We start from the raw sequence: 21,895 nt of genomic DNA, 5'->3' as shown, positions 1-21,895 counted from the left end.
AAAACGGACACTTACTTTCCTGGAAGGAGTAGAATATAACGCGGTTAAGGTTCTTGACAAGCCAGACTGCTGACTCGGCAGTTCTTAAGGGGGCTTGTTGAGAAGAGCACAAGAGGAATTCTAGTAGTGGTGACATAGTAACCACTATAGGACCTTTGTCCCATTACTGTTACATTTCCACTGAGTCACACTGCAGAATTATCTCACGCTTTAGCAGGAAGATTTACTGCTATCGGTCTTATCCAACTGTAAAACTGGTCCAAAAACACTGGATAATGGATAGTTCAGCCACTCAAAGTAGAAGACAAGCTGATAGAGAAATACTCAGTGACTGTACCTTTATAACATACCAAATGGTTCTAGAGTGAGTCTTTATCAACATACTGGACTACTGGTATGGAAAGACAGAATATAAACAGCCTTGTCAGTTGTGGCTCTTATTGTCGAGTAATTCTCCTGCTTTCAATCCAGGAAGGAAATATATCTCTGTGCTCCATTTCTGAATCCCATGCCTAGGTGAAACCCAACTAGGTGTGGGGAAATATTTCCTTTCAGACTAGTTCTCCTGGTGATTGTGGTATCCCCCCCCCCCGATATACAAACACTATATTTATCTTGTCAACTCAATTTTTTCTGATATCAAAACATGCGTCATGGAAAAAAAGTGTGTACCTTCTGATCAATCAGTCCCTACTTTTTAAGTCATCATATTCCTTTAATCAGTCAGATGAGTTTTCAGTCATGATATTCTAAGCCAGACATGGCTATAAAGTGATAGCGTGGACGGTATTAAAGCCCATAGCCCACAGAGATTGCACGATTTTCATTAGTCATCGGCTGCAGTATCCGTACACAGACTTTCTTACAGACTTTAATTAATAGCAGTTCTCTGTGATTTCCGAACGACTTCAAAAGCTTCAGAAAGCCACAAAACTTTGCAAAGAGCATAAGAAAGCAAAGAAGTTCCTGTTATTCTTGGCTTTGCCGTTTGCCGTAGATAAGGAAGAAAAACACATGGGAGGTTTCAGTGGAGAAGCTTAATGAATGATCAATTTGGGTTATTGGAGTTAGGCATGATAATGTTTACAGGCTGTGGAACAACATTCCTGCCACCGATGAAAAAAAAAAAAAAAAAAAAAAAGAACCGCTCATTTGTATTCCGTTGCGAAACGTTTTATGTTGTATGTCTTAATGAACGCACCCTGCTTACCCACATCAAGATTGTACGGCAGAGTATACACCTTTATAGTATTTTGATAGAGGTAAAAGTGTGACTAAATGTTGACTAATTCTGATTGGTTGAGAAAGGTCACCATGACTTAGAAACATCTTAAAACCGTCAAGAATGTAACATTTGGACTTCATTACATCAGTCGTTGAAGAACACTGCTATTACGAGTGACATCCACCAATTACATTCTTCGAACCTTGAGAGTAGAGCTTTGTTTATAAAGACACTCATTATGGGGCGGAAGGTAGACTAGTGGTCAGAGCGTTGGGCCAGTAACCGAAAGGTTGCTAGAACCAATCCCTGAGCTGACAAGGTAAAAATCTGTCATTCTGCCCTTGAACAAGGCAGTTAACCCACTGTTTCTAGGCCATCATTGTAAATAAGAATTTGTTCTGAACTGACTTGCCAGGTTAAATAAAGTCCAGGTTAAATAAAAATAAATAAAACAATTCCACTGGGATTAATCATCCTGCCCTTCACACAAACACAAAATGGCAGACAGACAACACACAATAAGGAGATAATCTTTTACAATATTAAAGCTGATCTACAATAACGAGATGGGATGGAGACTGAAAAACAAACGATGAGTGACAGGGCTTACTTCTTGGGGTCGTAGAAGTCCATGGCCCTTTTGGCTTTGTTGTAGGCGGCCACCTTGAAGGGTACAATCTCCAGGGTGATGAGTCCAGGCGCCATGGTGAGGACTTTAGCCCCATGGGTTGGCTCGTACAGGTCCTTTCCCGTGGCTGGGTGGGGCATGCCCGCCGGGTCGCGACCCACGATGTAGAAGTTGGCGCCGGCCACCATTCGGGCTCGGCAGTGCCACTGCACCTGTGGTTTTATGGGAAAAAAAGGAAGTTTGCTTTAGTTACTCAAAACTAATGTCAACGCTAAATGTTGGCATTTCCAATGGATGAAAATACTAGCTGGTAATTCTGATTTAGCGCCAATTCTACCTTTTACCATTTCCAATGGGAAAACCCCCTCTGGTCACTCAGAGGATGAGAACGTTTAGAACGTTTTAATGGGAAGCCAGGAGAAGGGGAAGTGGTTGGGCAGCTCTTTCAGTGGGTTGGAGAAACAAGGAAGCCTTGGCACAACAGGCACATTGTGGTGAGACCGATGGGAAGGGAAAACAGCACTTGATTACCTTGACTGATGCGTAATCACGTACGGTAGAGCACAATTACCCTAAATACGAGTGGACACTGCTCTCGCTGCTACCGCCGATGGACATGGACACAAGCCCCCTAGAATTACATTACAAAGCACTCTCTTCAATAATAAACAGCCAATTACGGTAATGACGTTTGGACAGGAGTGCTCAAAACCCCCCCCGAACGTAGCGCCCACCGTCGACATGCGAGAATCCGGTTTTACAACACATTACAGAAACAACAATAAACGGAGCTCTTGAGTGGAAGTTTCAAATGACTAAAGAAAACAAGACTTCATTCTTTGGGCCAATCCCACTATTTAACCACCCATACGCTCCCATCCGACTTTTAAAATTGGAAGTCTTCAACCTTAAAAAACGCTAGTCTTAAACTAAAAGACCTTGATGAGAGAACAAAGGGAGTTAGGAGGAGAAGAAAAAAACAACAGTTAAACTCTGTAGGCAGTCTGGAGAGGGAGGGATGGAGTGCATTGTTTTGTTAGCTGGTTGCCAGGTTGGAAGCGAGTCTTAAGATGGACACTCAGGGCCATGTGAACCCACTCCCTCCAACCTGGCGGCTATTCTATTTTCATGCCCCTCCCCGGCACATATCCTACTGTGCCTTCCCTGGATTTATATTCCTGCTAACTGTACTAAACATTTTATTACATTGACCTTGTTGTATTATTCTTAACTTGAGTCCTCTTAACCGTATCACGGGGCATCGTGGATAGAGAACCTGTAGGTAAGCACGTCACTGTACTGCGTATCACGGGGCATCGTGGATAGAGAACCTGTAGGTAAGCACATCACTGTACTGCGTATCACGGGGCATCGTGGATAGAGAACCTGTAGGTAAGCACGTCACTGTACTGCGTATCACGGGGCATCGTGGATAGAGAACCTGTAGGTAAGCACGTCATTGTACTGCGTATCACGGGGCATCGTGGATAGAGAACCTGTAGGTAAGCACGTCATTGTACTGCGTATCACGTGGATAGAGAACCTGTAGGTAAGCACGTCATTGTACTGCGTATCACGGGGCATCGTGGATAGAGAACCTGTAGGTAAGCACGTCATTGTACTGCGTATCACGTGGATAGAGAACCTGTAGGTAAGCACGTCATTGTACTGCGTATCACGGGGCATCGTGGATAGAGAACCTGTAGGTAAGCACGTCAATGTACTGCGATCACGTGGATAGAGAACCTGTAGGTAAGCACGTCATTGTACTGCGTATCACGGGGCATCGTGGATAGAGAACCTGTAGGTAAGCACGTCATTGTACTGCGTATCATGGGGCATCGTGGATAGAGAACCTGTAGGTAAGCACGTCATTGTACTGCGTATCACGGGGCATCGTGGATAGAGAACCTGTAGGTAAGCACGTCACTGTACTGCGTATCACGGGGCATCGTGGATAGAGAACCTGTAGGTAAGCACGTCACTGTACTGCGTATCACGGGGCATCGTGGATAGAGAACCTGTAGGTAAGCACATCACTGTACTGCGTATCACGGGGCATCGTGGATAGAGAACCTGTAGGTAAGCACGCACTGTACTGCGTATCACGGGCATCGTGGATAGAGAACCTGTAGGTAAGCACGTCATTGTACTGCGTATCACGGGGCATCGTGGATAGAGAACCTGTAGGTAAGCACGTCATTGTACTGCGTATCACGTGGATAGAGAACCTGTAGGTAAGCACGTCATTGTACTGCGTATCACGGGCATCGTGGATAGAGAACCTGTAGGTAAGCACGTCATTGTACTGCGATCACGTGGATAGAGAACCTGTAGGTAAGCACGTCATTGTACTGCGTATCACGGGGCATCGTGGATAGAGAACCTGTAGGTAAGCACGTCATTGTACTGCGTATCACGTGGATAGAGAACCTGTAGGTAAGCACGTCATTGTACTGCGTATCACGGGGCATCGTGGATAGAGAACCTGTAGGTAAGCACGTCATTGTACTGCGTACCATGGGGCATCGTGGATAGAGAACCTGTAGGTAAGCACGTCATTGTACTGCGTATCACGGGGCATCGTGGATAGAGAACCTGTAGGTAAGCACGTCATTGTACTGCGTATCACGTGGATAGAGAACCTGTAGGTAAGCACGCCATTGTACTGCGATCACGGGCATCGTGGATAGAGAACCTGTAGGTAAGCACGTCACTGTACTGCGTATCACGGGGCATCGTGGATAGAGAACCTGTAGGTAAGCACGTCACTGTACTGCGTATCACGTGGCATCGTGGATAGAGAACCTGTAGGTAAGCACGTCACTGTACTGCGTATCACAGGGCATCGTGGATAGAGAACCTGTAGGTAAGCACGCAACTGCGTATCACGGGGCATCGTGGATAGAGAACCTGTAGGTAAGCACGTCACTGTACTGCGTATCACGGGGCATCGTGGATAGAGAACCTGTAGGTAAGCACGTCACTGTACTGCGTATCACGGGGCATCGTGGATAGAGAACCTGTAGGTAAGCACGTCACTGTACTGCGATCACGGGGCATCGTGGATAGAGAACCTGTAGGTAAGCACCTCATTGTACTGCGTATCACGGGCATCGTGGATAGAGAACCTGTAGGTAAGCACGCCATTGTACTGCGTATCACGTGGATAGAGAACCTGTAGGTAAGCACGTCATTGTACTGCGATCACGGGCATCGTGGATAGAGAACCTGTAGGTAAGCACGTCATTGTACTGCGTGTCACGTGGATAGAGAACCTGTAGGTAAGCACGTCATTGTACTGCGTATCACGGGGCATCGTGGATAGAGAACCTGTAGGTAAGCACGTCATTGTACTGCGATCACGTGGATAGAGAACCTGTAGGTAAGCACGTCATTGTACTGCGATCACGGGCATCGTGGATAGAGAACCTGTAGGTAAGCACGTCATTGTACTGCGATAAGATCCATGGGGCATCGTGGATAGAGAACCTGTAGGTAAGCACGTCATTGTACTGCCAATCTCTCCAAAAGTATCACGGGCATCGTGGATAGAGAACCTGTAGGTAAGCACGCATTGTACTGCGATCACGTGGATAGAGAACCTGTAGGTAAGCACGTCATTGTACTGCGTATCACGGGCATCGTGGATAGAGAACCTGTAGGTAAGCACGTCATTGTACTGCGTATCACGGGGCATCGTGGATAGAGAACCTGTAGGTAAGCACGCCTCATTGTACTGCGATCACGTGGATAGAGAACCTGTAGGTAAGCACGTCATTGTACTGCGTATCACGGGGCATCGTGGATAGAGAACCTGTAGGTAAGCACGCCACTGTACTGCGTATCACGGGCATCGTGGATAGAGAACCTGTAGGTAAGCACGTCACTGTACTGCGTATCACGTGGCATCGTGGATAGAGAACCTGTAGGTAAGCACGTCACTGTACTGCGTATCACAGGGCATCGTGGATAGAGAACCTGTAGGTAAGCACGTCACTGTACTGCGTATCACGGGGCATCGTGGATAGAGAACCTGTAGGTAAGCACGTCACTGTACTGCGTATCACGGGGCATCGTGGATAGAGAACCTGTAGGTAAGCACGTCACTGTACTGCGTATCACGGGGCATCGTGGATAGAGAACCTGTAGGTAAGCACGTCACTGTACTGCGTATCACGGGGCATCGTGGATAGAGAACCTGTAGGTAAGCACGTCATTGTACTGCGTATCACGGGCATCGTGGATAGAGAACCTGTAGGTAAGCACGTCATTGTACTGCGTATCACGGGGCATCGTGGATAGAGAACCTGTAGGTAAGCACGTCATTGTACTGCGTATCACGGGGCATCGTGGATAGAGAACCTGTAGGTAAGCACGTCATTGTACTGCGTATCACGGGGCATCGTGGATAGAGAACCTGTAGGTAAGCACGTCATTGTACTGCGTATCACGGGGCATCGTGGATAGAGAACCTGTAGGTAAGCATGGGGCATCGTGGATAGAGAACCTGTAGGTAAGCATGGGGCATCGTGGATAGAGAACCTGTAGGTAAGCACGTCATTGTACTGCGTATCACGGGGCATCGTGGATAGAGAACCTGTAGGTAAGCACGTCATTGTACTGCGTATCACGGGGCATCGTGGATAGAGAACCTGTAGGTAAGCATGGGGTATCGTGGATAGAGAACCTGTAGGTAAGCATGGGGCATCGTGGATAGAGAACCTGTAGGTAAGCATGGGGCATCGTGGATAGAGAACCTGTAGGTAAGCACGTCATTGTACTGCGTATCACGGGCATCGTGGATAGAGAACCTGTAGGTAAGCACGTCATTGTACTGCGTATCACGGGGCATCGTGGATAGAGAACCTGTAGGTAAGCACGTCATTGTACTGCGTATCACGGGGCATCGTGGATAGAGAACCTGTAGGTAAGCATGTCATTGTACTGCGTATCACGGGGCATCGTGGATAGAGAACCTGTAGGTAAGCACGTCACTGTACTGCGTATCACGGGGCATCGTGGATAGAGAACCTGTAGGTAAGCACGTCATTGTACTGCGTATCATGGGGCATCGTGGATAGAGAACCTGTAGGTAAGCACGTCACTGTATTGCGTATCACGGGGCATCGTGGATAGAGAACCTGTAGGTAAGCACGTCATTGTACTGCGTATCACGGGGCATCGTGGATAGAGAACCTGTAGGTGAGCACGTCATTGTACTGCGTATCACGGGGCATCGTGGATAGAGAACCTGTAGGTAAGCATGGGGCATCGTGGATAGAGAACCTGTAGGTAAGCACGTCACTGTACTGCGTATCATGGGGCATCGTGGATAGAGAACCTGTAGGTAAGCATGGGGCATCGTGGATAGAGAACCTGTAGGTAAGCATGGGGCATCGTGGATAGAGAACCTGTAGGTAAGCATGGGGCATCGTGGATAGAGAACCTGTAGGTAAGCATGGGGCATCGTGGATAGAGAACCTGTAGGTAAGCACGTCACTGTACTGCGTATCACGGGGCATCGTGGATAGAGAACCTGTAGGTAAGCACGTCATTGTACTGCGTATCATGGGGCATCGTGGATAGAGAACCTGTAGGTAAGCACGTCACTGTATTGCGTATCACGGGGCATCGTGGATAGAGAACCTGTAGGTAAGCACGTCATTGTACTGCGTATCACGGGGCATCGTGGATAGAGAACCTGTAGGTGAGCACGTCATTGTACTGCGTATCACGGGGCATCGTGGATAGAGAACCTGTAGGTAAGCATGGGGCATCGTGGATAGAGAACCTGTAGGTAAGCACGTCACTGTACTGCGTATCATGGGGCATCGTGGATAGAGAACCTGTAGGTAAGCATGGGGCATCGTGGATAGAGAACCTGTAGGTAAGCATGGGGCATCGTGGATAGAGAACCTGTAGGTAAGCATGGGGCATCGTGGATAGAGAACCTGTAGGTAAGCATGGGGCATCGTGGATAGAGAACCTGTAGGTAAGCACGTCACTGTACTGAGGACCATGTGTATCCTGTGCATTAAGTGCCTTCAGAAAGTATTCACACCCCTTGACTTGTTCCACATTGTTGTTGTTATAACCTGAATTTAAAATGTGATTGTCACTGCCTACACACAATACCCCATAATATCAAAGTCAAAATATGTTTTTATATTTTACAACTAATAAATGAAAAGCTGAAATGTCTTCGGTCACTAAGTGTTCAACCCCGTTGTTACGGCGAACCTAAATAAGTTCAGAAGTAACAAGTCACATAATAAGTTGCATAGACTCATTCTGTGTGAAATCGTGTTGATTTTTAATGACTCATCTCTGTACTCCACACATACAGATAACTGTAAATTCCTTCAACGGAGCAGGAATTTCAAACACAGATTCAACCACAAAGACCAGGGAGGTTTTTCAATGCCTCACAAAGAAGGGCACATATTGGTAGATGGGTAAAAACAGAAAAAGCAGACATTGAATATCCCTTTGAGCCTGGTGAAGTTAGTCACCACAAAGATAGAAGCATCCTTCATAACTCAGAAACCGCTCAGGGATTTCACCATGAGGCCAATGGGGACGTTAAAACAGTCACAGTTTAATAGCTGTGATAGGAGAAGATGGAGGATGGATCAACATTGTAGTTTCTCCACAATACTAACCTAATTGACAGAGTTAAAAGGAAGCTGTACAGAATAACAAAATATTCCAAAACATGCATCCTGTTTGCAACAAGGCACTAAAGAAATACTGCTAAAACATGTGTCAAAGCAAATCATTTGTCCTGAATATGTTTGGGGCACATCCAGGACCACACATAACAGAGTGCCACACTCCATATTTTAAAGCATAGTAGTAGCTGCATCATGTTATGGTTCCGCTTGTAATCGTTCAGGACTGGGGAGTTAGAGGATCAAAAATTAACCTAATGGATCTAAATACAGAGGAAACCCTGGTTCAGTCTGCTTTCCACCAGACACGGGCTGATTAATTACCTTTCAGCAGGACAATAACCCAAAACACAAGGCCAAATCTACACTGGACTTGCTTACCAAGAAGAGAGTGAATGTTCCGGAGTGGCCGAGTTACAGTTCTGACTTTAATCTGCTTGAAAATCTGTGGCAAGACTTGAAACAGGTTGTCAAGCAACGATCAACAACCAACTTGACAGAGCTCGAAGAATTTTGAACAAAATAATGGGCAAATATTGTACAATCCAGATGTGTACAGCTCTTACCCAGAAAGACTCACAGCTTTAATCACTGCCAAAGGTGATTCTAACATGTATTGACTCAGGGGTGTGAATACTTATGTTAATGAGGTATTTTAATACATTTGAAAAAATGATTTAAAAAAAAAAACACGTTTTTGCTTTTTTCATCATGGGGTATTATGTGTAGATGGGTGAGAAATACTATCTATTTAATCCATTGTGAATTCAGGCTGTAACAACAAGATGAGGAATAAGTCAAGAGGTGTGAATACTTTCTGAAGGTCCTGTACGACAAAGAAACTTGACTTATGATGGATGGGAATATAGCATATGTTGTCAAACACACAACACATTTCATAGGGTGTTAGATGAGTCCGGAAGATCGTTCATCTTCTCCTAAATGTATGGACCTGGACTGATCTTAAGCCTGTTGTATTATTTCAGGGTGAAGAAGTATTTTATTATTTTATGGGTGAAGTCCATCTGGAGAAAAGGGATCCCTACCACTCCCTCGCTATCCAACAAAGGTGCCAGAATTACAGAGAACATGCAGCAACTCTTGGAGGACAATGGAATTACATTATAAAACGTTTATTTATTCTCAGAAGGCTCAAAAAAAAAAAAAATCAGAAACGGGTTGGTTCTACTTTTAACAATGAGGATGCTTTTGTGGTGCATTTGATGTCAGGCTGTAAGATCACACAGACAGATGATGGGCCTTTTCGGGCTGCATCGTGTTCCCCAGAACAGAACAGAGCTCAGTCTGGTCCCAATGATCGTCGTCATAACCCTGACTACATGATTAAAGGACAGCAGGAGACTTCAAACAGCTAGACAGGCATCAAGTAAGTACAACACAAAGTGACAGAGATTATATTGAACTTTCTAATTCTGAATGTAAATTGCCATCCATGTTAGATTAAGCTGATTTCATAAGTCACGTGTGGACCGTCCCATCACATTACATCACAGTGACAGTCAGGCAATTTAAGTGTCAGGTCCATAGAAATAGAATCTATAGAACAGACTTGGCTGCCAGTCCTCCCATTATTTCAACCATTGACTTGAATAGGGAAGCCCGTTCTACGGGTTCTATGGTCAGAGTACTGCTAAGCCTACCTCAGTGGGGCCGGCGTACATCATGGGCGACGGGAAGATGGCCACGATGGTGTTTTCGGGTTTCAGCACGCCCTCGTCCAGCACAGCGGCGTGCTGCTTCATGCGCCACTCCAACGGCACGTCGTCGTCCTTGGTCCAGCCGCCCAGCGGGTGCAGCAGTAGGACGGGCCGGCGGTAGCCCCGTTCGATCAGACGCTTGTGGGTGTCCTGCATGAGGAGGGCGTGGCCGTTGTGTACCGGGTTACGCAGCTGGAAGGCAAACACCGCGTCTGGAGGGAGAAAGAGGGCAGAGAAAGACTGATTTAGATGATGCATCTTTATTGAGACATCCTGGTTTTCTTAGAGAGCAAAATACAGAGAGATCTAACTCTCTACCGTTACCTGCATTCATCTCCTTGAACTTGTGTTTGAGCTCAGTGGGGGTGAGTCTGTACTGGTCCAGGCCGTCGTTCCAGCTGATCTTGTCCAGGACCTGCAGGTCTCCTCCTACCAGCCAGTCTCCACTCTCCATTACCATCTAGACCAGACAGAGAGACAACACTCTGACCATTAGCATCATACAATACCACACCCACTTCACTGTGACTCATATTTTCCAGAGTTCCCACTTTTCAAAATATATTTTTCCAGGACATTTCAATGACCTTTTTACCAGAACTTATTTCAACCCGGGTATTGTGCAGATCTGAAAAGACTGGATAGCTGTAAGCAATATGGTGAACATTTCAGCCTATCAAAGAAGAGAGAGGTGCAGTAATGACCACATTGCTTATAACTATCCAATCCTGTCAGAGGTACATGAAGAGCCTGCGGCTATGGATCAATTTGAAATTGATGCTAAACAAGTGGCCTTCTCTACCTCCTCTACCATGTTCATACTGCGGTTATGACAGCCATCAAGGACTGTTTCAAACAATAAACCACCCCAATCTGGCAACCGCTGAAAGAGGGGCGGGATTATGGATAAATCAATAACAGCCCCCAGACAACTTTAAATACAACATCTAAAAAAAGTTGAGACTCCTACAAATTGGAGCCCAGGAAGAATGAAGAATCCGCTTTGCTTTATGCCTTTGACCACATCTCTCTCGACTTTAGCGGAAAGAAACTCACGAGGAACACAAAATATGACGTGTAATGTAATCCACAACGAGACACCATCCACGATGCGCTCATGGACCACATTGAAGTGATTTTCCCCCCCTTTACAATATTGTTCTAATGTCCCCAAAGTACTGTTAAACCCAGGCAAAGCCAGCTTGGTTTCAGGCTGTAACTCTTGGTCTGCCTTTCTGGGCATGTACTGTGCCTGTGCTGTAACCACTGGGCTCTTTATGGAGTACACACTGCAGGGAAGGTACTCAAGACATCAGGACTATGGATAGACTACGGCAGGACCAGGGGGGTCCAGAAACATATACACAAATCTGTCTTATAGAGAATGGCTTTTCAATATTACTCAAGGAGTCAAAGTTAGAAAACAATACCAGCCTACTAGTGAGCAGTTCTGATGTCCCATATAAAAACAGTCACTGTGGCATGTAAAGGGTTGGATTTAAAAGGGGGTGGGTTCCTATGGATGTAACTGTATGGGGGCTGAGTCTTAGATTCCACAGACTATCATTTATATTCTGAGGAGGATTCTACAGTAGCACTGACTGTCTGACAGACGTTGGTAGTGCATTTGTAGTAGGACGTCTTCCACAACAGAGATGGAGCATGTATTATCCACAAGAGGTTGTATACACTGCACACATCTTCAGTGTTCAATAAAACATTGAGAGAACCGAAGGCTGCTAAAACTCTGCCCTCTTGCTGTTATCATCAATAAGCCAGAGAGGAAGGACGGATGGAGTTCAGTGTAACGGTGTGAAGAGGTGCCTTTCATTCCACTTGATCCAACTAGTCTGATCTACTGGTTCCAGATCAGTGGCAAAGAAGACGAATAACTCTCACTGGCGGCTGAGACATGAAAAGACCCATCTGAGGAAAAACCGTTTCAATTCAAATCCCAAACACACAGTAGATCTTTTAAACATTCTAAGATGGAATATGATAGTAGAATGCTAGCTCAGGGGTAACCCAAAGCTGCATTTACACGATAACACACACACTGTGTTTTAGATACAAAGGGACTCCTGCTAAATTAAACAACTCAGCATGCTGTAGTTTCCGACGTGAAGGCTCCCATCTCTCTGGCGGCACGGACAGGAGTAAACAGGAAACGTGGATTGACCGCGACGTAATACGGAGCAGGTTATTCCTCGTCTCAGAGAGAGACGGGATGAGGGGCTACCGCCTGCGAGGGGTGTGTTGACTGATCGGCTACAGCGCAGGGAGTTAAAGTGTGTGTGTGTTAAACGAGTGACACCTTAATCATAGCAAGCTGTACACACACACAGCGGAGACAGGACAGGAGGCACCGCTGGAGAAACAGAGTGAGTGACAGGTCTGGGAGAACCCACTACCCAGCATGCATTGCCTGCAGCAGGGCCAGAGCCGCCAGACACAGATGCACTAGAGGATTATGGGTAGCTGATGGACAGCCAACCACGCTGCTTTCTTGGTAAACTGACAGTGCCTACAACTGAACATCAACCCAGAATGGATAACAGAGACGCTGAAGATAGTGTTGGCTGTTCAACTTTGTTGAATTCAAGGGCATTTTGAGTGAAACAGGAGATGCAAATTCACAGCATCTCACCCAGCCAATGACTCAACAGGGCAGGGCTTTAAAATGAGCCACCGTGGTGTTAGTGTGTGTCTGTTCAGTGTGTTTAAAATCATCAGACCGAGTTGGGCTGAAGACAGTATAGCACTACTCCAGCTCCCTCTGTGTGTGTGTGTGTGTGTGTGTGTGTGTGCAAACCCACACTAATCCATAATAACAATGGGAGCCCAAATTGTCCCAAGACAGATAGCAAAAATAACCCTAGCCTGGCTCCTGCCACCATCAGTCTTGAAGATATGGTTTCAAAAATGCAATTTCACAATTGTCCTCCCCGGTTATAGATCTCCAGTCCTGTTGTGTGACGTGGTGGCGTGTGTGTGACTACACTTGTGTGTGCGCCAGACAGCTTTCCCAGGTCTGGTCCCTCGCCACGGCTGGCGCCTGTAGTTTTTTTTAAAGCAGGGGGGTGGGATCATTTCAGGACGCCACGGAGTCTACCTGAGCGCCCACTGATATAATAACAGTCCATAATAATAAGAAACCATTGTTGCCATCTTTGCTCAGGTATATTTGGAATGGATGAGGTGGGTGGCTGCTGGCGAGGGGTAATGTGTTCAGCAGGGCCAAGTCCAGGACAGCTGTACTAAAAGCCCTGTGTAAATAAAAGGCGGTTTGAAGCGGCCACATGGAGAGAGGGGGCCGAGAGAGACTGCGATCCAAATAAAACACATGTGCAAATTGAGGGCGGTCCGAGGGCGATGGAGCGATTACACAAGCACTTCTGACAGGGGAAGGAGAACAGCAGCAGCTCATTTCTTTACGACGCTACTCCACTTTATTCAGTCCTTCCATAAGCAGCACTGAGGGAAAGGGTCACCTAGGATCTGTCTTCTATTAGAACGAATGTGTGTGTGTGTGTGTGTGTGTACAAGGGGAGAGTTGGTTGGGTTGGACATGGGGAGGGTGTTTATCAAACATCACGTTAAGGGTAACCATCTCAGGGGCCATGCCTGCATTGTTCAGCATTATGACCAGGGTTCCATTTCATAATAACTACCAGTGAGACATTCTATACAGCTCTGGAGACTGAGGAGCTGGAACAGAAGGTATGGGTGTATGATAATAAACGTGGTGGAGGGAGGTGTGAGAACGCCTCCTCCCTGTCACGACATAAACTGTCAGAAGAAGCTGTCAAGAGCACCGGTTTGAGCCAAACAAAGATAAGAAACACTCAAAGGAAAACAAACATCGTCGTTTTGACATGTTACATGACAGTTTTCAAAAGTGACAGCTTTCGTCGGAAAGTCAAGACACCCCTTGCTGTGCAGTGGAACGGTCCGTAGCCTCCCCCTGCTCGTTTATGTGACAGGGTCTCTGGAACTAACCACTGACCTTGATGTAGGGGTGGTCCTTGCAGGTCGTGCCCCACTGGCGGGCGCAGCGCTCCTCTTTGCGGTGCTCGTAGAACTCGGGGTTGCGGAGGATGGCCACACGGCGGCCCTGGTACACCAGGGCCATGGCCGTGACGCCGTCCAGACGCTCCTTGTCCGCCCCCGACACCGGCAACACCACCGGCACAGACAGGTTGATGACGCCACCTAGGGGACGGGAGGGGAACAGGTGGTTTGGTTCATTGAGGGGGTCAGAAGTTGAATAAAGGAAAGGAGACATGGAAGGTAGCCATGTTAGTGCTTTGAGACACAGAATAAATCAACGTCAGACTGCTGACAGAGGAAGTTGATAGGTCAGAAACCAGACAGCCCCATCAGCAAACCTGCAGCATCACTTTAACTGGCTCTCCTACAATAACTTCAAGTACAGCCTATCTACTGCATACTATGCCAGGGAATATTGAGACATTTAAGATATATGAGGTGTTTAGGGAACAAACACCATCCAGTCTTGTGCATTCAGGTGGTTTCTGACCCGCGCAGAAAGAATGAAAAAAGAGAGAAAAATAAGAGAGGCCCGTGTTGACATGACGTTGGCAGATTCATTTAGCCCTACACCTTGATTAAACCAACATGACCAGCACGCTTTTCACATCCTATTGGATCAGATGGTGTGTTGCTGGATGGGATGCCATTGCTGCCAACCACCCCGCCACCACTCCTCCATCCTCTGTCACAGAGTTAGCACACACAGCTGGTTTCAATAAGACACGTGAACACACACACATGCCTGCTGTCCCAGCCTGGCCCATGCCAAACAAGGAGCTGGCACAAACACACAATACAGTCATCTACCAGGGAACTGCTGGTGTCCTTGTCAATCCTATTAACTGGGACTCCAAATCAGGGACGGATTACAATGAAGTGAGAGTAGGGTTGTAAAATTCCAGTAACATTCCCAAAATTCCCTGGTTTACCAGAAATCCTGGTTGGAGGATTCCCATATTTTCTGCTTATTTCAAGGAATCTTCCAACCAAAATTTCTGGAAAACTGGGGAATTTTGGGAAAGTCACCAGAATTTTGCAACCTGAAGTGAACGTGAGGGTAAAAGGGTCATTTAACTACAAAAGTTGTTATTTAAATGAACAAATGATCTGACTTCTATCCAGTCATGTTTGGTTCAGTGGTGATTGTGTGAAATGGAAGCTCCTCCAGCACCGTAAGGGTCGGCCACTGTAAAATCCCTACAAGGAACTGGAAATAGACAAATGATAGTTTGTGGAGGCAATCAATATTGAGGCTTCATCCTTTTCCTCCGCTCACATTTCCCTCACTAGGACAAACAAGCGAAACCCGAGTGAGGGCATTGCACACGGACACGTCATTCAGCCTTCTCTACCAAGTACACAGGCCCAGTTCCACTTATTTACCACAGCATAGAGTCACCATTAGCTCTGGTCCAAAACATATTGAAATCATATCTAAAGAAAAAACAAACAAGACCTGATCCAAAAATGACTCGTTGGTGCTGTGAAGAGTAGAGAGTTGTTGCTGTAAGGAACACCTGTGGTATCGGACAGCTAATGAAACACTGGCTTGGTTATCATTTCAGTTGTTTAACACATTTTTATGCTGTGTGTGCGCGTGTGTGTGTGTGCCAGTATGTATTGGCAACACATCACACACGTCGCCTTAAGGGTCAGTGTTATGTGGGCAATAAAAGCAAATTGACTCTTTTTTGGAAATTCAAACTCTGTGTAGGAAATTGGTGTAATTACACAGTTTCACCAATACCAAGCCTGGGCCCCGCGGTGTTCCTTCAGCCCAACTCAAAAGGTACCGGTTCCATTGGTTTCCAGAGAATTCAAAGTCTTGAGCCTGAAGTGTAAAAGGATCACGATGACTCAACACAATGGTAAGATTATCCCTCTGATACTTTCATCTAAAAATCAGACTTACTGTTGATTAACTAATGTATTCGGTCATTTTGAGGTAATGATGAGCTAATCAAGAGCACTTGTTCCAACTCTACCTGTACATATTACCTCGACACATTGACTCTGTTCCTGTACCCCCTGTACACAGCCTCGGTACTGTTATTTTACTGCTGCTCTTTAACTATGTTATTTTTAACTTGTCTATTTTTTTACTAAACACTTAAAAATATATATAATTTTAACTGCAGTGTTGGTTAAGAGCTTGTAAGTAATTTCACTGCATGGTCTACGCCTGTTGTATTCGGCCATGTCACAAATAACATTTGATTTGATCTGAACATGTCCTTTTGAGAGCTTTCATCTCCCTCTAGTGGCCATTATAGAGCATAACATCCATCAATTTATTGGACTTCACAGAGAAATACACCTTTATTTATCACAGCACCTCCTTCTCAAAATGTCAGTGAGAAGTGAGGAGAGGATTAAGAAAGGCAGACATTTTGAGGAGAGGACAAGAGGAAAACATCAGGGATCAAGGAAAGATTATTGAGAAAGGGCGATGATGCCGTCTTACCGTCCAGCAGACAGTCAAAGTGGAGACACTGCAGGAACTCCCTCTCCCTCATGAAGCCGTTCAGAGGGGTGGCCCAGCCCTCAGCAAGCACCTGAACCCACTGCATGTCCACCTGTGGTCAAACAGCGGTCAATCAGCACTCAAATAATGGTTCAACGGCATTCAAAGTGTGGTCTAACACTTTATCACTTTAACATAGGTCTTTAGAATCTATCCATCTGCCGTAGACTCTCGGAAAGCATCAGTCGGTGTTAGTAAAAATGGTATTTGATGAGAACGGTTACCTTTCCAATCTGCACAGCAGGTAGTGTTTCAGCATCCGTCTTGGCCAGGTCCAGCTTGTTCTCAACTACGTACAGCTCCTTCACTTCATAGGAAGCATCCACCGGCACTATATCCTACAAATATTCATTCATTAAACCAGTGAAAATGCACAAAATATCATCGCAAAACGAGGAACATCCAGGAGGTTGATCGTGTTGGATAAGAACTCAGGGGTGTGAAAGTGGGGGTTAATTCAGCTGTGAGGCGTTTGTATTTTGGAAATGTGAATCCCAATCTGAAAGTGTGAAGACACTGCCCTCTAGTGGTGGAAATTAAATGTGGCAGCATGCTTCCATGTTACAGGTTTCAATTAATCTGTTTATGCCAAACCTCATCAATGGATGGATGAAAGAGGTTGTTACCCTCACCTTCTCATGTAGCAGGTCAATGAGCTGCTGTATAGACTCGTTGACACTGCAGGAGTCAGTCTTCAGCACCAGCTCTGGGGCCTCTGGTTTCTCATACTCCGAGTCTATCCCAGTGAAACCTGACACATGGACAAAAGTCACAATTAATTTATGGAATAGCTAAATCAGTCCCTCAATTGGCATGAATAACAATAGCTGAATATGAAACAATATGTCATTTGCAGAAAGGTTGTGATTTCATTCATGTTGCAGGGAAGGTAATATCTATCCACTGAGTCAGTGGCTCACAAACATTATCAGTGATTGTACCACCAACTGAATTGTGCACTTCCCAGAGTTCCCCTGAAGTACCCCCTCATGTGCATTTGAACAGCAACCCTATTGTCTCATGAGTCTTCTCAAGTACCACTGTGGATAGACCAAGTAACCCCAGGGCCCCAGTACCTCTGGTTGGAAACACTGCACAAGTCACACAAATTAACTGAAATCTAGACAGGCTTTTTTGTTGTTGACATGGTTCACACAGCTTATTATCCAGATTGGCGTGACAGGAAGAGACAAGATTCTTAATAGTGTGGTCTGAGGACGTACTGAACAGGGCTGAATCCCACCCCATCCCCCATTCAATTAGTCACTCTACTACCTGACACATGGCACCTGGTAGATCATGTCTTGACCAGTTGGAGAGCTTAACTAGGCTTCACAGTATATTGTCTCATGCCTACAGCTCAGAGCTTAGCATGAAGGAACCTGTAGGTAAGCATTTCATTGGATTGTGCACGCCACGGGGATACTGTGCACGCCACGGGGATACTGTGCACGCCACGGGGATACTGTGCACGCCACGGGGATACTGTGCACGCCACGGGGATACTGTGCATATGACAAATGAACTGACTCCGAGCTCAGCAGGGTGCACTAGACTAGATGAAGATCTTGTTCCAGCAGCTTCCTTAGCTTGTGACTCACTGTTTCACTAAGCGATAAACGACACAGCACTTCCTCTGGTAACAACAGCCAAAGACATGAGATCTCATGTTCCTGCTGGTCCAAACCAATATACTTTACATACTTTCTCTAGAGACTTCTCTCTCCAACTTGTTCATACTTACTAATGCTATACGAGTTATGGTAAAATGCCTAGCCTAAAGCATTAGAGGTCAACCCATTAGGATTTTTCAACGCCGATACCGATTATTGGTGGACCAAAAAAGCCGATACCGATTATTGGAGGACCAAAAAAGCCGATACCGATTTTTTATTTTATTTTTTGTAATAATGACAATTACAACAATACTGAATGAACACTCATTTTAACTTAATATAATACATCAATAAAATCAATTTAGCCTCAAAAAATGAAACATGTTCCATTTGGTTTAAATAATGCAAAAACAAAGTGTTGAAGAATAAAAGTGCAATATGTGCCATGTAAGAAAGCTAACGTTTAAATTCCTTGCTCAGAATATGAGAACATATGAAAGTTGGTGGTTCCTGTTAACATGGGTCTTCAATATTCCCAGGTTAGAGGTTTTAGGTTGTAGTTGTTATAGGAATTATAGGGCTATTTCTCTCTATATGATTTGTATTTCATATACCTTTGACTATTGGATGTTCTTATAGGCACTTTAGTATTGCCAGTGTAACAGTATAGCTTCCGCCCCTCTTCTTGCCCCTACCTGGGCTCGAACCAGGAACACATCGACAACAGCCACCCTCGAAGCAGCGTTACCCATACAGAGCAAGGGGAACAACCACTCCAAGTCTCAGAGCAAGTGACGTTTGAAACGCTATTAGCGCGCACCCCGCTAACTAGCTAGCCATTTCACATCGGTTACACCAGCCTAATCTCGGGAGTTGATAGGCTTGAAGTCATAAACAGCTCCATGCTTGAAGCACAGCGAAGAGCTGCTGGCAAAACGCACAAAAGTTCTGTTTGAATGAATGCTTACGAGCCTGTTGGTGCCTACCATCGCTCAGTCAGACTGCTCTATCACATCATATACTTAATTATAACATAATAACACACAGAAATACGAGCCTTAGGTCATTAATATGGTCAAATCCGGAAACTATCACCTCGAAAACAAGACGTTTATTCTTTCAGTGAAATACGGAACCGTTCCGTATTCTATCTAACGGGTGGCATTCCTAAGTCTAAATATTTCTGTTACATTGCACAACCTTCAATGTTATGTCATAATTACGTAAAATTCTGGCAAATTAGGCAGCCCAAACTGTTGCATATACACTGACTCTGCGAGCAATGAACGCAAGAGAAGTGACACAATTTCACCTGGTTAATATTGCCTGCTAACCTGGATTTCTTTTAGCTAAATATGCAGGTTTAAAAATAGGTTTCTGGTTAGGTATAGTCGTGCAACGATTGTGCTTTTTGCGCAAATGCGCTTTTGTTAAATCATCCCGTTTGGCGAAGTTGGCCGTCTTTGTTAAGAAGAAATAGTCTTCGAATCATGTTAGCAGGCAATATTAACTAAATATACAGGTAAAAAAATATATACTTGTGTATTGATTTTAAGAAAGGCATTGATGTTTATGGTTAGGTACACATTGGAGCAACGAGTCCTTTTTCGCGAATATGCACCGCATCGATTATATGCAACGCAGGACACGCTAAATAAACTAGTAATATCATCAACCATGTGTAGTTAACTAGTGATTATGATTGATTGATTGCTTTTTATGAGGTAAGTTTAATGCTAGCTAGCAACTTACCTTGGCTTCTAACTGCATTCGCGTAACAGGCAGTCTACTCGTGGAGTGCAATGTAATCAGGCAGTTAGAGCGTTGGACTAGTTAACTGTAAGGTTGCAAGATTGAATCCCCGAGCTGACAAGATAAAAATCTGTCATTCTGCCCCTGAACAAAGCAGTTAACCCACCGTTCCTAGGCCATCATTGAAAATAAGAATGTGTTCTTAACTGACTAGTTAAATAAAGGATAAATAAAGGTGTAGTAAAAAAAATAATAATAATAATAATAAAATAAAATAAATAATAAAATCAGCCAAATCAGTGTCCAAAAATACAGATTTACGATTGTTATGAAAACTTGAAATTGGCCCTAATTAATCGACCTCTAATAAGCATGTGTTATTTATCTAGCCTTACCTCTGATCTCTCCAGCCCTGGCTCTCTTGTAGAGGCCCTTGACGTCTCGCTGTTCACACACGTCAAGCGGCGCGTCAACAAACACCTCGAAGAAGGGCAAGCCTGCAGCCTCGTGGATCTTCCTGGCGTTCACACGATCCTGGACGATGGGGAGACAGACAACGGGATAGTTAACTCCTGACGATGATGATAGTGTATTTGAAATCGTCAACTGGGAATTACAGGCAAAACACAAGTAGCAGCATATTAACTCTTCCATCTTTCTTTTTGCTCTCTTTCCTCTCCTCTTTCTCATGACTTATCACCTCTGCCCCTCGGTCTTCCGATATCCTCTTCTATTCTGTCTACCTCCCTCTCCTCTTTCTCTCACTTGTTCCCCTCCTCGCCCCTCACTCACCCGTCCGTAGGGAGAGATGAAGCTGGCGATGCAGACGAGCCCTGCGTCGGCGAACAGGCGGGCCACCTCGGCTATACGCCTGACGTTCTCCTCGCGGTCCTCAGGGCTGAAGCCCAGGTTCTTGTTTAAGCCCTGGCGGATGTTGTCTCCATCCAGCGAGTAGCAGGGGATGCCGTGGCACACCAGGTACTCCTCCAGGGCCATGCTCACAGTGGTCTTCCCAGCCCCAGACAGACCTGGGTGGGAGAGAGTGGTGAGGAATAGGTGTTGATGGTGGTTGGTCAATATTAGTATTGAGTGTAGCCAACTAGCAATAGCCCCATTTTAGCATTGCGTCAATATTAGCATTGAATGAATCATGAAAATGGTGTCTGTCAATATTAGCTTTGAATGCATGATAACAAATGGTGCCTGACAATATTAGAATTGAAGGCAGACTGTGGATGAATGTGATGCAGTCTTTAGAAATGCTACTGTTGATTGAATGCTAATAATGTCTTTTGCCAACTCCTATGGTCAGTCTCACAACAACCAATGACCCTAGGAGTTGCCAACACAGCCCAAACAGATCCGGGACCAGGCAAACTGAAGTTCAGTTCTTCTGTATACCTGTGAGCCAGACAGTACATCCACGGAAGCCCCCTCTCGTCCCCACCACCTGACCACGCTTGTTCCTGCTGACATGATGAGCCTGGTAGGTCACATTAGTCGCCCTCTGCGTTCCCTGCAATCACAATATTGTTCTGTCCTTTAGTTTCATATCAAATTACACTGACTTAGTCCCATGTGTTCCTTTGCATTTGCAGCCAACACTGACTGTGACTGCAACGTACAGAAGCCACAATGACTTGCACTGAGTCCAGGACAGGCACATTTCTTACTCATGAAGCAAAAGGTCATCAGCAATATTATG

The 21,895-nt window shown here is 45.4% G+C and overlaps 1 protein-coding gene across 2 annotated transcripts in view; it reads right to left on the bottom strand.

The window, feature by feature from the left end:
• Positions 1 to 21,895, bottom strand: part of papss1 (3'-phosphoadenosine 5'-phosphosulfate synthase 1) — a 49,061-nt gene that overhangs the window by 4,306 nt on the left and 22,860 nt on the right. For both annotated transcript variants that reach the window (XM_064926600.1, XM_064926599.1), the window contains 10 exons: positions 21,592 to 21,706; positions 20,983 to 21,218; positions 20,586 to 20,724; positions 17,455 to 17,573; positions 17,047 to 17,160; positions 16,763 to 16,874; positions 14,252 to 14,457; positions 10,570 to 10,705; positions 10,189 to 10,457; positions 1,836 to 2,065 (listed from right to left, as the gene is read on the bottom strand). In XM_064926600.1, the coding sequence (XP_064782672.1) occupies positions 1,836 to 2,065; positions 10,189 to 10,457; positions 10,570 to 10,705; positions 14,252 to 14,457; positions 16,763 to 16,874; positions 17,047 to 17,160; positions 17,455 to 17,573; positions 20,586 to 20,724; positions 20,983 to 21,218; positions 21,592 to 21,706 (1,676 nt within the window). The remainder of the gene's footprint in view (positions 1 to 1,835; positions 2,066 to 10,188; positions 10,458 to 10,569; positions 10,706 to 14,251; positions 14,458 to 16,762; positions 16,875 to 17,046; positions 17,161 to 17,454; positions 17,574 to 20,585; positions 20,725 to 20,982; positions 21,219 to 21,591; positions 21,707 to 21,895) is intronic.

Source organism: Oncorhynchus masou, chromosome 20 (assembly GCF_036934945.1).
Source record: "Oncorhynchus masou masou isolate Uvic2021 chromosome 20, UVic_Omas_1.1, whole genome shotgun sequence".
Lineage (NCBI taxonomy): Eukaryota > Metazoa > Chordata > Actinopteri > Salmoniformes > Salmonidae > Oncorhynchus > Oncorhynchus masou.
Note: the sequence above shows the minus strand (reverse complement) of the source record. Positions and strands in the feature narration are given on the sequence as shown.